This window comes from Gobio gobio (assembly GCF_949357685.1).
Source record: "Gobio gobio genome assembly, chromosome: 20".
NCBI classification, from domain to species: Eukaryota; Metazoa; Chordata; class Actinopteri; order Cypriniformes; family Gobionidae; genus Gobio; species Gobio gobio.
Genome location: NC_137113.1, coordinates 43,508,862 through 43,525,748, shown reverse-complemented (window position 1 = coordinate 43,525,748; position 16,887 = coordinate 43,508,862). Strand labels below are relative to the sequence as shown.

At 49.2% G+C, this 16,887-nt stretch overlaps 1 protein-coding gene across 1 annotated transcript in view; it reads left to right on the top strand.

Annotated features, from left to right (window-relative positions):
• Positions 1 to 16,887, top strand: part of LOC307144006 (integrin alpha-X) — a 34,882-nt gene that overhangs the window by 3,384 nt on the left and 14,611 nt on the right. The window contains exons 2-8 of the mRNA XM_079845928.1: positions 3,850 to 3,958; positions 4,101 to 4,204; positions 4,291 to 4,361; positions 12,864 to 12,978; positions 13,076 to 13,203; positions 13,346 to 13,491; positions 13,946 to 14,096. Coding sequence (XP_079702054.1) covers positions 3,850 to 3,958; positions 4,101 to 4,204; positions 4,291 to 4,361; positions 12,864 to 12,978; positions 13,076 to 13,203; positions 13,346 to 13,491; positions 13,946 to 14,096 — 824 coding nt within the window. The remainder of the gene's footprint in view (positions 1 to 3,849; positions 3,959 to 4,100; positions 4,205 to 4,290; positions 4,362 to 12,863; positions 12,979 to 13,075; positions 13,204 to 13,345; positions 13,492 to 13,945; positions 14,097 to 16,887) is intronic.

Sequence of the window (16,887 nt, the reverse complement as noted above, 5' to 3'; positions counted from 1 at the left end):
AACATTGCAAACACCACCAACCTCCCGGACTTTATGTTGATTGATTTTTTTTGCCATGGACTCAATAAACCGTTACAAACCAAACTTGTCCGTGATGGTCCTCGAGGGTCCCTGAGTGGGTTCCTTGATTATGCCCTTCAGGTGAGCGGTTCTGCATTCACTGTGGGAGTTTCAGATGAGGAACACTGCACTCCCGCAGTACCCACCAGTCCAGAGTCTCATCCAGCAACGTCTCCAATCACTGTCCAGGGCCCAGTGACGTTCCCGGTCTCCATCCAGCGTCCAGAGATGGCTCCAGCCACAGACCAGCGTCCAGAGACGGCTCCAGCCACAGACCAGCGTCCAGAGACGGCTCCAGCCACAGACCAGCGTCCAGAGACGGCTCCAGCCACAGACCAGCGTCCAGAGACGGCTCCGGCCACTGACCAGCGTCCAGAGACGGCTCCAGCCACTGACCAGCGTCCAGAGACGGCTCCAGCCACTGACCAGCGTCCAGAGACGGCTCCAGCCACTGACCAGCGTCTAGAGATGGCTCCAGCCACTGACCAGCGTCTAGAGATGGCTCCAGCCACTGACCAGCGTCTAGAGATGGCTCCAGCCACTGACCAGCGTCTAGAGATGGCTCCAGCCACTGACCAGCGTCTAGAGATGGCTCCAGCCACTGACCAGCGTCCAGAGACGGCTCCAGCCACTGACCAGCATCCAGAGACGGCTCCAGCCACTGACCAGCGTCCAGAGATGGCTCCCGCCACAGACCTGCGTCCAGAGACGGCTCCAGCCACTGACCAGCGTCCAGAGACGGCTCCCGCCACAGACCTGCGTCCAGAGACGGCTCCAGCCACTGAACAGCGTCCAGAGATGGCTCCAGCCACTGACCAACGTCCAGAGATGGCTCCCGCCACTAACCAACGTCCAGAGATGGCTCCGGCCACTGACCAACGTCCAGAGATGGCTCCGGCCACTGACCAACGTCCAGAGTGGGCTCTGGCCCGTGTCCCGAGTCCAGAGAGGGCTCCGGCCCGTGTCCCGAGTCCAGAGAGGGCTCCGGCCCGTGTCCCGAGTCCAGAGAGGGCTCCGGCCCGTGTCCCGAGTCCAGAGAGGGCTCCGGCCCGTGTCCCGAGTCCAGAGAGGGCTCCGGCCTGTGTCCCAAGTCCAGAGAGGACTCCGCCTCCAGTCACGAGTCCAGAGAGGACTCCGCCTCCAGTCCCGAGTCCAGAAAGGACTCCGCCTCCAGTCACGAGTCCAGAGAGGACTCCGCCTCCAGTCACGAGTCCAGAGAGGACTCCGCCTCCAGTCACGAGTCCAGAGAGGACTCCGCCTCCTGTCCCGAATACAGGGAGGACTCCGACTGGGACACCTGCTCAGTCTGCTCCACCGTGGGGTTTTTCAACACCGTCTACACTGCTGTGGTGGTCGTCTGCTCCGCCATGGGGGTCTTCAAACCCGTCTCCGCTACTGTGGTGGTCTTCTGCTCCGCCGTGGGGGTCTCCGAGACCGTCTGCGCTGCTGTGGTGGTCGTCTGCTCCGCCGTGGGGGTCTTCAACCTCGTCTGCGCTGCTGTGGTGGTCGTCTGCTCCACCGTGGGGGTCTTCAACCTCGTCTGCGCTGCTGTGGTGGTTGTCTGCTCCACCGTGGGGGTCTTCAACCTCATCTGCGCTGCTGTGGTGGTCGTCTGCTCCACCGCGGGGGTCTTCAACCTCATCTGCGCTGCTCTGGTGGTCGTCTGCTCCGCCATGGGGGTCTTCAACCTCGTCTGTGCTGCTGTGGTGGTCGTCTGCTTCGCCGTGGGGGTCTTCAACCTCGTCTGCACTGCTGTGGTGGTCGTCTGCTCCTCCATGGCTGCCTGCGCCACCCTGGTCATCAGTCCAGCCTGCTCCTTCCTGGCGTTCTGCTGTGCCTGAGTCTCCAGGCCCTTTTCCGCTACACGGGCCTGGCCCTCCATCCCGCCCCCGGGTCCGCCTCCGCTCCACCCCCCTCCTTGACAATTTTAGGAGCGTCTTGAAGCCGCTCCTTTGAGGGGGGGCTATGTCACAATCACAAGTGAGAGTGCCCCTGATTACCACCTGAGGGCACTCCACCCCGGACTGTCACTCCATCACAAACTACATTACCCATAATCCTGTGCCCGGACTCATCATCATTCATTGTTTGCACCTGTGTCTTATCCCCTCATTACCCCAGCCTATATAAACAATGTTCACTCTATCATTAACTGCGAAGTCTTGTTTAGTGTTTCTACTGCAATTCTGAGCGTTTCCCTGGTTTCATGTATCTTGGTCTTTGATTACTTGCCCGTTCCGTGGATTACCCTTTTGCCTGTCTCTCCTGCCTTGTTTGCCTGTTAGGACTGCTTTCCTGTGTATGACCTTTTTGCCTGTACTTTTGACTATGATTGTGGATTACCCTCCAATAAAGCTGCGTTTAAGTCTCGGAGCAGTACGTTACAGCAGCGCTTTGAAATCGCTACGGCAGAACGGCGGCTCACCATTGGCTAGCTCCTTTGTCAGCATCAAACACATGCGTTATGGTGCTTACATTAACAGCTTTGGCCAATGGTGAGCCGCTGTTCTGTTATAGACATGTGCAGTAATTTTGAAAATTGAGGGTAAAATGTGTTGTGATATCAAATGTAACCAAATCGTTGACATGATAATCGTAATTGAATTGAATCATGAGACCAGTGAAGATTCACTCCCCTTATGGCTACCACAGCATTTTGCAACGACATGCCATCCCATCTGGTTTGCACTTAGTTGGGCCATCTTTAGTTTTCCAACAGGACAATAACCCCAAACGCACCTCTAGGTTATGTAAGAGCTATTTGTCCAAGAAGGAGAGTGATGGAGTGCTGTATCAGATGACTTGGCCTCCCAATCATCCAATCTAAATCTAATTGAGATGGGTTGGGATGAGTTGGACTGGAGAGTGAAGGAAAAGCAGCCAAAAAGTAGCTACTCAACACCTCTGGGAACTCCATCAAGATTGTTGCAAAACCATTCCCAGTGACTACCTCATGAGAGAATGCTAAAGTTAAAAGTTGAGAAAAATTTAAAAGAGAAAATTAAAAGTTGCGATTTTCTAGACCGATATGGCTAGGAGCTATACTCTCATTCCTGCTTAATAATCAAGGAACTTTGCTGCCGTACCATGGGTGCAGCAGCGCAATATTATGCAGAGCCTGAAAATAGTCCCCAGCATGCTCTCTCTGCAAGCAGGTTGTCACGTTGGTGATGTTGAAGGAAGTTAACGCTGTGTAATATCATTGCGCCGCTGCACCCATAGTACGGCACAAAGTTCCTTGATTATTATGCAGGAATGACAGTATAATTTGTAGTAACTATAGTTACTACATGAGTTACTACTAACTATAGTTAGTAACACGATGTAACTATACACATCACAATATGTAAATAGGATAACGTTGGCGTTATTTTGTCACTTATTGAGCAGTAGGCTAGCTGGAGCCGTTTACCTCCAGTCTTTGTGCTAAGCTAGGCTAGTGGTGGGTGCGTCAGACAGAGTTATGGCACGCACGGAGATGAGAATGGTATGTATGGACTTATCTAACTCTGGGGGATACGGTGAAGTTAAAGTCCCAAAAAGTCGGCGTGTTCCTATACGCTATTTTGCATTTACAATACATGTTAATTCATTTAAAAATGTTTAGATATTATTAGAAAAACTAGACTTTTTACAGTGTAAGATAAGTTTTATTTTACACCCCATGTTTTCTGATTAATCATATGTTTTTGTTTTTCAAGACATTGACAGTCTAAGCTGAGTGACCCTAAAAAAAACATATATTTATATATGCGTTGGTGTGTGTTGGTCTTAATTTGCATCATTTAGTATTTCCATCAGTGCTGTTGTTCAACATTGACCCTGTGACCTGGAAATACTTCACAAGAAATAATGATGTTGGCTTTGGCTACAGAGTCATACAGAGAGATACATCTAGGTGAGAGCATATTATACTGTATATATAACATATAATATATATCGTTTGGGAGGTTTGGTTATTAAATTGATTTAAATCAACCCAGAGCAATTTAAACATTAAATATATTTGAAAACACAAGTTTTTCTTTACTTTTCCATAGTTTGCTTGTGAGTGATCCTTTAGTACAATACAGCAGCAATGCAAGAGGACAAGTTTATAGCTGTGCCATTTCACAGGAAACTTGTCTGCCGCTGAAAATTTATGGTATTTTAACTTATCATATTTCATATTTTATTCATAAGTCTGTTTTGACATGTAAAATCTAACTGTTTTTATTTATGCAATGAAAGTGCCTTCTGAAGCTGTTAACATGTCTCTTGGACTTTCAATGACTAAGGATACACAATCTTCTAATTCAGTGGTAAGTTATGTTCATCCGAAAAAACAACAACACATATACACTATACAGATGCTTTATGAATATTAGAATTAATATAATAATAACAAAATAAAAAAAAAAACTTTAAATTATTTATATTTAATGTAAATACGTATGGGGCTATATGTTGTAATTCAGAAACACTTGATATTAGTGATGAACTGAACTGCAGCAAAGTCTTTAGATATACAAAGACTCATATTACTTTTTATAGAGTGCCGAAGTTATGACGTCACTTTGTAGGCCAACCCGGAAGTTAGCGGCGCATGGGTTCCCTCAAAAGCCATGCATTTTCAACAAAGAGTTATGACCCTTACACATTTTGTCTATCAAGATAATCTTTACAAATTAATCCAAAATGTATAAATTTTGAAGCTTAAATAAAGCCGTCAGATATAAAATGCTAACGGTAGGCTATAAACGGACTACAGCACACCATGGTCGCGGATCAACGTCATCATCAAGCTTCCTCAAACTTTATTTAAAAAACACGCTCACTCATTATGATCTGCGCTGTGTATGAACACTTATCCACTTTTTCATGAGAAATATTGGCCATTCGTTTTTCCAAAAATGTTAGAAACTAATTTTGTTTATGCGTGCCTCTCTGAGATTTATCTTTTGTTAATGTTTTTTCAGACAATATGATTATCACTGTGATAACATTAAATGACATAAAACACCACCCAGTCTCTTTTTGTTAAATGCAAGTTTATGTTTGATCAATAATACAAAATTATAAGTAAAATGTATAATAAGCTATACATTAAATAAAGCTAACAATTCAGTCAAACATTCAAAGTCAGTGCTAGTCGGCTAACTTACAACGGTAACGTACAGTTATAGCCTAAAAATAAACAAGTAATGAAACTTCACTTTGCCCTCAGCCTAAACGATGTGCCAGGGAACAAATTAAAGATCCATGAGAGCAAATATGGGCCGTTAAATCTCCACAAGACAAATTATAGCTGGTGACGCCACATAGACATCAGAGCCAGCGGCAGACGTCAAAAGGACTGGCCGAGGAAAGTCTACTCTCGCCGGGTAAACAAGCGCGGAGCGCCGCTGACCCACTGGAGCTCACAACTCCGAAAACACCAGATAAAATGTTAAAATAGGCACTCTTCTTATAAATAAACCACAGATTTTAGCTTTAAACAACTACATTATCGACTGAAAAAGTCTTAAAACTACATTTTGTCACACATTAACGGTAATTTTAACACAAAAAGACGTGTAAACATATCCCATGTCAGCCATTTCTCAACGAGACGAACATGTGAAGAGAGTAAACTCCAAATGTTCAAGCATCCAACTTTGCGCGAATAGCGCGATTTATTCACGCCACATAAGTTCTTCATAAGGCTGAAACGCGGGCTAGTGAGAGATTGCCTGTTTGTCACGATGACGTCTAAAGTCCCCGCCAAAGGATGTAGTCCCTTTTAGCAACTTGTTAGCAACCACCGTTTTTAAGACACAATAAAGTTTAAAAAAATCACAAGCAGGTTTTAACTAATGTGTTTTATGTCATAGATCAAAACGTGAAAATATTTAGAGGCTTTGTTAACCACAGACCTTAAACCCATTCAAAAAACCCATAGACTTTAGGGCGAGGGAACCAGAAGGGCTAAAATGCTAACTCACTTCCGCGTTTTGGCCTAGAAAGTGACGTCATAACTTCGGCACTCTATTGGGAGAGGCCCAATTGCAAATTGATTAAGTAATTGCAGCTGTCCTTAGAAGCTCTGGTTGCTATAGAAACAGTCATTGTTACGATTCACGTGCTTACTGCACATGCGCATTGGCTGGTCTAGTCTGAAAAATAAGCTTTTTTTTAATGCTACTTGAGTATAAGAAACGTCTCGGTTACGGATGTAACCCTCGTTCCCTGAGGAGGGAACGGAGACGTAACGTTAGTGACTAACGAATGGGGGTTTCGCTTAGAAGCCTATCATCTTCGAGCTTAGAGAAAACGCCCAATGGCGTGCCAATGCCATGGGGCATGCGAAATTTGCATACGTAACTCCGCCTCACCGCGTGAGTATATAAGGAAGTACGAGGCAATATCGCATTATGTTACCTGCTTGAGGAGCCAAGACTAAACTCCTGCGTTCCAGGTAGCACAACTGAAGTGGCAACGGGACGTTACGTCTCCGTTCCCTCCTCAAGGAACGAGGGTTACATCCGTAACCGAGACGTTCCCTTTCGTTCAGTCACTACGACGTAACGTTAGTGACTAACGAATGGGGGTCCCAATATAATCCCGCCACTCAGCTGTCTTCCAGTGCCCTGCGTAAGTGTGAGTACCCTGTCGTAATACTAGTACAGACGAAGGACTCCCACTTATCACAGGAATACCAAGGTACACTGGGAAGCATATCCCAGTGAGGGAATGCCAAGGATGCCTACCCGTGGGGAGGACTTAAGAGTACACATATGACCCGCTAAGGGCTGCATATGGGAAAACTCTAGGGTACCAGCCGAAGGTGGATTTTTAACCCTAGGGGTGGTGGGGACACGCCAAGGGAAGAAACCCGCTCACTGCGGAGACTTACGGTGAAATACACGTGTGGGGGTCGCCGGAGGGAACCATGCACATGGGGCACCTAGCCGGATATGAGGGTCTGGGCTCGAAAGGGCAGACTGAACTGATGTCGGCGTCGACAGTGCTGGAGGAGCTCAGGGCTCTCGGGGAGCTCACCTGAGGAGAATATCGCACGTATCCAGTCCGTGGAGTGGAGTGGCGAGCAAGCGAAGACACCTGAGCCTGGCCCCTACCGGCCCCTCGGGGGGGGCGAGTACATAGTCGGACACTGGCTCCACTCGGAGATTGTAGAATCTGGCGAATGTGTTCGGTGTCGCCCAGGCTGCAGCTCTGCAGATGTCTGCTAGCGAGGCGCCATGCGCTAGAGCCCAAGAGGAGGCCACACTCCGGGTGGAGTGTGCCCTCACACCAAGGGGACATGGACGACCTTGCTGCTGGTAAGCCAAAACAATGGTGTCCCCTATCCAGTGAGACAGCCTTTGCTTTGAGAGAGCACTTCCCTTCCGCTCTCCACCATAACAGACAAAGAGCTGGTCTGAGGTCTTGAAACACTGCGTCATGTCTACGTAGGCGCGGAGAGCGCATACTGGACAGAGCAATGCTAAGGCTGGGTCTGCCTCCTCCAAAGGCAGCGCTTGCAGGTTCACCACCTGGTCCTTAAATGGAGTGGTGGGAACCTTGGGCACATATCCAGGCCGGGGTCTCAGGATCACGTGAGAGTTAGCCGGCCCGAACTCCAGGCACGCTTCGTCAACCGAAATGCCTGCAGGTCCCCGACCCTCTTAACTGAGGCCAATGCGGTCAGCAGAGCCGTCTTCATCGACAGGAACTTAATATCAACCGACCGCAAAGGCTCAAAGGGAGGCCTCTGCAGAGCACTTAAAACTACTGCAAGGTCCCAAGAGGGTACGAGAGGAGAGCGAGGAGGATTCAGTCTCCCCGCTCCCCTCAGGAACCTTATGACCAGGTCGTGCTGACTTACCTTTTTGTTCTCCAAGAGATCGTGGTGGGCAGATATTGCGGCCACATATACTTTGAGGGTGGAGGGAGACAGCCTTCGCTCCAACCCCTCCTGGAAAAACTCAAGCACGGACCCGATCGGGCATTTCCAGGGGTCTTCTTGGCGAGAAGAGCACCAGGTGACGAAGAGGTTCCACTTCAACGCATAGGAATGCCTAGTGGACTCTGCCCTAGCGGAAGTGATGGTGGCGACCACCGTAGGTGGCAGGCCACTCAAACTTGCCACGTCCCGTCCAGGAGCCACACGTGGAGGTTCCACAGGTCGGGACACAGGTGCCATAGGGTGCCCCGTCTCTGAGTAAGGAGGTCCGGTCTCAGAGGAATAGGCCAGGGAGGGGCTGTCGCAAGGAGTATGAGTTCGGGGAACCAGGTCCGGCCGTGCCAGTACGGGGCGACCAAAAGGACCTGCTCCTTGTCCTCCCTGATCTTGCACAGGAGCTGTGCGAGTAGGCTCACTGGGGGGAACGCATATTTGCGTAGGCCCCGCGGCCAGCCGAGCGTGCCCTCGGTCAGGGAATAGAACAGGCTGCAGTGGGAAGAGTTGTGGGAGGCAAACAGATCTACCTGTGCGTCGCCGAACTGTTCCCAAATCAGCTGGACCGTCTGGGGATGGAGTCTCCATTCTCCCGGGAGAGGCTGAAACCGCGAGAGCTCGTCAGCTGCGTGGTTCAGGACCCCCGGAATATGGACAGCACGAAGGGACCTCAGGCGCTTCTGACTCCATAAAACGAGATGGCGGGCGAGTTGAGACATACGGCGGGAGCGTAGACCGCCCTCGTGGTTGATGTACGCTACTACGGCCGTGTTGTCTGTCCGGACAAGCACATGTTGACCCTTCAGCAACGCTCGGAAGAGGTGCAGGGCGAACCGTACTGCCAGCAATTCGAGGCAATTAACATGCAGGAGGCGCTGGGGTCCTGTCCAGGAGCCCGCGGCTGCTTGTCCATTGCACATGGCACCCCAGCCCGTGGCAGAGGCATCCGTCGATACGACAACATGCCTGGAAACTCGTTCTAAGGGCACACCGGCCCGTAGAAAACTGAGGTTCGACCACGGGGTGAGCGTCTGTAAGCAGGCCCAGGTCACTTGGATCCGGAGCGTGCCAGACTGCCATGCCCATCTCGGGACTCGATCGCGAAGCCAGTGCTGAAGCGGTCTCATATGAAGCAATCCGAGCGGCGTTACCGCGGCTGCAGATGCCATATGCCCCAGGAGCCTCTGAAATAGTTTCAGTGGGACCGCACTCTTGCTCTCGATTTGACGGAGGCAGGTCAGCAGAGACTGCGCGCGCTCGCTCGTAAGCTGCGCGCACATGGCGACCGAGTCGATCTCCATACCGAGAAAAGAGATCCTCTGCACGGGGCAAAGTTTGCTCTTTTCCCAGTTGACCCGAAGGCCCAGACGGGCTAAGTGGTGGAGAACCAGATCTCTAATTCCGCACACCTGCTCTTGAGAGTGGCCCAGTATGAGCCAGTCGTCGAGGTAGTTCAGGATGCGGACCCCGTGCTGCCGAAGGGGCGCAAGGGCTGCCTCGGCAATCTTCGTGAAGACGCGAGGGGACAGAGATAGCCCGAATGGGAGGACCGCGTTCTGATATGCCCGCCCCTCGAAAGCAAACCGTAGAAACGGTCTGTGTCGAGGAAGGATGGAGACATGAAAGTAGGCGTCCTTCAGGTCGATCGCTGCAAACCAATCGTGAGGACGAACGCATTCGAAAAGGCATTTCGCAGTCAACATCTTGAACGGAAGCCGGTGAAGGGATCGGTTCAAGATGCGAAGGTCCAGGATTGGCCGTAACCCACTGGTTTTCTTGGGTACAATGAAGTAGGGGCTGTAGAACCCCGACTTCATTTCAGCTGGAGGGACAGGCTCGATCGCACCCTTCGCCAGCAGGGTGGCAATCTCCGCACGCATGACGGGGGTGTGGGCCCCGGTCATGGTATAGCGGACTCCCCTGTAGCGGGGAGGAGCCTGCGCGAACTGAATCGCGTAGCCGTGCCTGACGGTCCGCGCGACCCAGCGGGACAGCCCAGGAAGCTGAAGCCATGCTTCCAGAGACTGCACCAACGGGGTCATACGGACGGCAGACGTACCCAGGGTGGGGCAGCGAGGCAGCGTTACCGGCTCGGACAGGGGAGGCTGTTGGGCGTCCCGGGGTCGGGGCACGGTTAACGGCTGCGTCCTGACAGAGGAGACCAGGGAAGGACGCACGTTCCACTGGGGTCTGCTCTGCCAGGAGGCTGGCGACAGAGAGGGATGCGAGTGGCGGGACCCGTGGGTGGCGCACACCGTCATCACCGGTCTCTGGGTCCTCAGAGACAGGAACATGAGTTCTTCCCAAGCGCTGCTAGCCCGGGGGCCAGCAGCGGAAGGATTTTCCCCCGGCCCTCCACCGGGGGAAGGAGAGGCCCTGCTTCCATCCCCTGGAAAGAACTGGAACCCATCTCTGAGTTGTCCACCTCCAGCCTGGCGTTTAACCACTCTGGGGAGCGGACTGGGCGACATCCTCAACCACCTCCACGGCGCGGCCCAGGTGAAGGCTGCTGCTGGGGCCGGGCGGGAAGAGGGAGGGCGCCCTCGGCGGCGAGCGGACTAAGGCGACTGAGCCGGCGGCTGGTGCAGCAGCTGGCCGCCGGGGCAGTACGTGTTACAGCCTCAGTCTGCTCTGGGGCGGCCGAGAACCGTTGGGCGCAGTTCTCAGCTGCGCCACCGAAGAGGCCAGCCTGGGATTTGGGTGAGTTGAGGAGGCGGGCCCGCTCAACGTCCTCCACATCACCAGGTAAGGCCAGGTGTTCTCCCGGACCACAGCTGTGGACATCGCCCGACCCAGGGAGCGTGTGGCCACCTTCACCGGCTGGGGGCGGGATCAGTTGCGGCACGCAGCTCAATGAAGAGCCCTGGGTACGAGCCCTGCCCGTAGCTCTGCAGGACCACGCCACCGAAGTAGACGAGCCCACAGGCTCGCCACGTCAAAGCCCTCTGTGGACACTGTAGTGCGCAACAGAGAGTTTAACAGTGGGGGGGAGGGGGCCCCAGTGTACCCTAGGCCGCGGCCCCATCAAGGGCAGAGAAGGCGGAGGAGGCCACCAAACGGTCGCGGGAAGCACGGGGACTTCCGGGACCGCGTGATCTCCTCATGCACCCCGGGAGCGAAAGGCATTGGGGGCGGGGCCCAACAGCTGTCAGGTGCCGCCCCCAAAAACCAATCGCGCAACCACAAGCACCCGCGACTGGGCGGAGTTCCACACCAGCGCGAGACTCGCGGCTGCCCGAGATAACATGGCTGTCAACTTTAGGTCGGATCAGGCAGTGCTGACACACCCGGAGGCGGAGCACAACCTAATCGTCATCCCCAAAGGACTCCAGCCCACCTTGGGATGCGGCGATCGACATCTCACTGCTATCCGGAGCGTGAACTGAACGAACGGGGCGTCAGAGACGGGCCGTTGATTCAGTCCAACACTCGCGGGAAGCGATGTGTAAGAGGGGGGCGTGGCCCGAGGAATGAACGTCGGGGTTCTTAAAACCACAGCACCGCCCTCAGGTCACCCTGGCCACCAGCCAAAGTACCATCTCACTTGGGGACGGTAGATTGGGGTGTGGCAGAGGGGACTCTCTCTCCTAACGGAGATCATTGAGTCTCGACCGCGACATCGCGATGGTCACGTTCCCGCAATGGAAACGTGACACATCCGCAAACACTGCCCGAACGTGCTGAAGCCCAAACACGCTTGAGCAGTGAATGCGCCCATAGACAGCAGCGGAAATCGATCGCACCCGGAAGTGCACGGACGAGCCGTCTTGAAAAAGACGTGCCACGCGCAAGCTCTTTTTGTGAGAGGAAAGCCTCGCAGTCGATGCCGAAGCGCCCAGGGAAACACACACCAGCTGTCAAACGGACCACTGCGCAGATCAGCAGGCAGGAAGTATGCGATCACTGGAACGCGCCGTTACACCAACACCGACTGGAAAGCTGCTCGTCTCGAAGAAGCTGACAGAGTCTCAGAAGGCTGTAGGAGTGAAGAGGTAGGTTCTCTTGGCTCCGAAAGCAGAAACATAATGCGATATTGCCTCGTACTTCCTTATATACTCACGCGGTGAGGCGGAGTTACGTATGCAAATTCCACATGCCCCATGGCATTGGCACGCCATTGGGCGTTTTCTCTAAGCTCGAAGATGATAGGCTTCTAAGCGAAACCCCCATTCGTTAGTCACTAACATTACGTCGTAGTGACTGAACGAAAGGGAACAACATTTATGAGAGTCAGATTTAATTGGTAATTTCACATATGAAATTTATTCATAAGCTTGGTGAACAGCTTTGGAGAATTTGATGTTTCCCCATTCAAAGAGAGGTACTTGCATGACTGAAATAGCTGCTCGAGAGGCGTTTCAAAGATGGCCGCTCAGTAAAATAATCTGACTTAAAGGGACTTTGACTGCAGCCAGCAACTTACTGCTCGTGCTCGCACTCGTGCACATGTAACGTACAAGAGACTGAAAGTGATTCGATGCCCCAATATACACACTGTGAATCCTGACGCTGTCCACACTTGCTGAGAGCGACGTTTAGATGAATATGTAAATAAACACACAACAAAAATGACAGCTGTGAAAACAGCAGTTAAGAAAGCATCTGATCATAGCGAAATGGAAATGTGTGCTTCACCAGCATCATGTCGACAGATGGGGTAATTAAAATTACACTGTTATGATAGTTTGATAATAAAGTATATTTGAGACTATAGACCAGGGGTGGCAAACTCCGGTCCTGGAGAGCCACAGTCCTGCAGAGTTTTGCTTCAACCCTAATCAAACACACCTGAACAAGTTAATCGATGTCTGAAGGGTTACTAGGAAGCTACAGGCAACATTGTAGCTACATTTCGATAAAATTAAAAACTCTCACTCTCCCTCAGGTTTGTGGTCCAACCATTCCTAAGGACTGCAAAATATTTACTACCCTCAATGGTATGTGCTTTAATATCAGTGGAGACAATGTAGTGAGTGCACCTATACCAAGTGCTTTGAGAAGTAAGTCAAATGAAGAATGACCTAAATTCCTGTCTTTTTCTATTGCTTTTCTGATAATCTATTTATATGCTTGTTTTCTTAAACCCTTCATTCACAGGCTGCCCTACAGAAATCAATATTGCTTTTCTAATGGATGGCTCTGGGAGTGTAGAAGACCTAGATTTTATTAAAATGAAAACTTTTGTTATAACAATAATCCAGAGTTTTTCCAATAGTAATTCTCAGGTATGATTATATGTTTTGATGATTCCAGACGAATTTTACCTTTAGATACTCTTAAAGTGTGGTTTGCATTGCAGCCCGCCACTAATTTAGACAGGAACTGGACTGACATGGACAGATTTTCACGTCTTTTCTTGTCTTATAGTTTGCTGTTGCACAGTTCTCCACTGGTTGTGAAATTCACTCCAAGTTTGAAACAGTCAAAGACATTCATTCTTGGAGGACAAGAATAGGAGAGATAAAACATCAAAAAGGATTTACCTACACTGCAAAGGCTATAAATAAACTTATGTATGTCACCTATAATGTTATCAATATTCTAGTATCTCAAAGTGCCTCTTCAAAATGTATTAGTGCAAAATTATTTTCCAAATCTGACATTAAGTTATTGTCTGTGTTAAAATATAAGCACATTAAGCGGATGTTTGGGTGGTTTGGAGAGAAAAGCCCTATTGAAGCCCTTTGAAATGGCAATACCTGTAAGAAATAAAGTTCATGAACAACTGTATCACTGCTTTAGACTGAAAAACATTTTGGTCCAGAAATTGCTTGTAAATTTCACAATTAATTACAAAGAAACAACAAGTAATACATTGAATTAAATGTGAAAGGACTGAAATAGTATTTTCTTGTAAAACGTACTGCGGCAATCTGTTTTATTTACAACTTTGTGTATGCATACGTTACGTATAATAGCTATCCTGATTTGTCATCTTCAAATGCTTTTCTTGTTTCCACTGTACAGGGATGAGCTCTTCATAACTGAAGGAGGGGTGAGGCAATCAGCAATTAAAATCTTAATTGTTATCACTGATGGTAGATCAAATGATGGACCTCATCTCAGAGGTGCTGTTGAAAAGGCAGAAAAGAAGAATATCATTCGATTTGCTGTTGGGGTAAGATACATACATACATCAAAAAAGGATGCAAAAGAACACAAAAAATATTATTTATGTAGTCCCCTGAAGAGAGTATCGATTTTTAAGTCAGGTCTTTTCAATGAATCTGTTGATCCAGGACAAACAACTTGGGTAGTAACACACAAGGTCCAATTATAGTTCACATTAACGGTTCACTTAACGTCAACAATGAACAATACATTAGTTACAGTATTTATTAATCTTTGTTCATGTTATATCATTATAGCTCAGTTCCAATATTAATAGACACAACTTTTAATTATAATAATGTATTAGTAAATGTTGAAATTAACATCAATCAAGATTAATAAATACAAGTTTTTATTTAGCGAAGTCCATATTAACTAATGTACCATAGTTAATTAATGTTAATAAATGAAACTTTTGTCACAGTTGGGTTGCAGTAAACAAGGAATACAGGATATAAATGCAGCAGTTTTACTTATATTAAAGGGGGTATCACACACAGTTTCTGTCAATCTCATGTCAATCTTGAGTACCTATAGAGTAGTATTGCTGCATCCTTCATATCTCCGAAAAGTCTTTAGTTTTATCATATTTATAAAAGACAGATATGCTGTACCGAGTCTTTCCGAATAAAACCGAGCGGCTGGAGGCGTATCATATCGGAGCTAAAGTGTCATGAGTGCGCGCAACTATTGTGTTGAAAGCTGTAACATCCTTAGAAAACGTGGAAAAAGTTTTGTTTTCAGAACACCATGTCATGCGCGAGAGAAATTTGTGTGTGTTTACTCATGGTTAATGAGGACATGATTTGATTTATGGACTATTGTATGTGACTTAGCAGTAGCAAGCGGAACGGTTTTGAACGTCAGACTAGTGCGTGTTCACATAGAAAAACAATGGAATAGTAGCGCATTTAAATGAAGAAGCGCGCTTTGTGTGAACTGCCCCTAGCTTTAATATGAAATAATTCATTTAGTTCAACATATTTTCTCACTCTTTGTGTATTGTTGTTTGGAGTGGTTTTACAATGAACAAACAGACACCTATAGTGGTCAGCTTGTCAAATGTATATAAACGCACACCATACATCGCATGCTCCATTGATAAATTAACTATACGTTCATGTTGTTTACTTGGTGTGCACTTACGCACTAACAACACACAGACATTTGAAGCAGTTTTACTCACCGCCTGCGGTTACAACGCATGACCGTGAACCTTTATCGTTGGGACCGTTCCATCTTTCAGCATTAGACGATCTGCAAATCCAGAGTTGAACTGGTTCGTGTTTATAAAACAATTATCACCGAAATGCAGGGAACAAACTAAAACACTTGCGCAACTCCGTTGCTGCTCCGGAAAAACAAACTCCATCCACTGTCCCCTTAACGCTAGGTTCTTTGGGAAGCTGAACAGGGTTGTCTTGTCCTGAAAACCAAAAACACACTTCTTTGGTGACATTGTTGATTTATTGAAGTCCCGTGACCTGTGCAGTGCAGCCAACGACTTCCCTAAAGCTGAGCAAAGTGCGTTGATGGGAGTGCTTTTGCTCTCTCGCTCTGGTCGACGTGTGCGCACGCACCATTTCGGGAGAAGTGTACAAGGAGGTACAAGGAAATTCCGCCCTTGTTGTCATCACATAGGCCCATACTCAAAAAAAAATTACTTTCCGAAACTTGTGAGAAACTGGAAGGAGTATTTTTGGCACAGAAATACTCCATCAAACGTCCAACTTATTTTTTAAAACTTTGGCCATGTTTCGCATGGGAATCCAAGTCTTTAACAGTGTAAAAAAACAACAACCTTTAAAACCAAGAACTTAGGACACTAGAAAACATGAACAGAACAACCAAACATAACATAATGAGAACTGACAAAGAACTGCAGGAAACACAGAGCTTAAATAGACAGACCAAACCAATCAACAAAATCAATAACAGATGAAATTAGGCTAACTGCCACACAGGAAGAAACTGGGTCAACATAGAGAAGCATGAGAGAGAAACCAAGAACAGAACAGAGCCAAACCAAAACAGAATATACACGCTACATTACACCCCCTTCTGGAAGGTGCTTCCCAGCTTAGTTGGGGGATGCAGAGCAGGGACATGGGACAGAAGATGGTGGGAGGAGCCAGGGCAGAATCCCCAGCAGAAGAGCCAAGACGCAAGACCTTGACGGAGTTGAGGGAGGGAGGAGCCATGGAGGAGGCTTGACAGGTGTAACCAGGAGGACGAGGGACTGAGATGTATCCGGTGGTGATGGAGACCCAGGCTAAGCTGAAGAGTTGACAGGACCAGGGGACATCAAAGGTCTCGGAGGGCAGGGTGGAGACACAGCGACGAGCAACCGGGGCAGAGCCAGGGCACCAGAGGATCGAGGCGAAGGCGGAGTGACCGAGGACCAAGGAGAGGCTGGAGGGAAGAAGGAGCCTGCCAGAGCTGTAGGGGTGGAAGGATGAGGGGCAGCCAAAGGCCTGGATATCTGTGGCGATGGTAGAGCAACAACTGACCAAGGTGGAGTCAGAGGGACAAAGAACCCCAGTGGAGTTGTAGGGACGATGGTCCCAGGTGGAGCCAAGGTGGTGCTGACTGCTCGACAGGCCGACGTGGAGTTATGCACCTGGTCAGACATTTCTTAGAGCTCGGGCTCCGGGACGTTCTCTCGCTCAGGCATTCGTTCTGGTGCTGGTATCGTGGTAGGCTTGGGCTCCGCATATGTGGTGGGCTCAAGCTTGTCCGTTGCTGGGGTGTCGGCTGCAGCTAGCACACTGTTTTCCTCCCCACTATCACAGAACGTG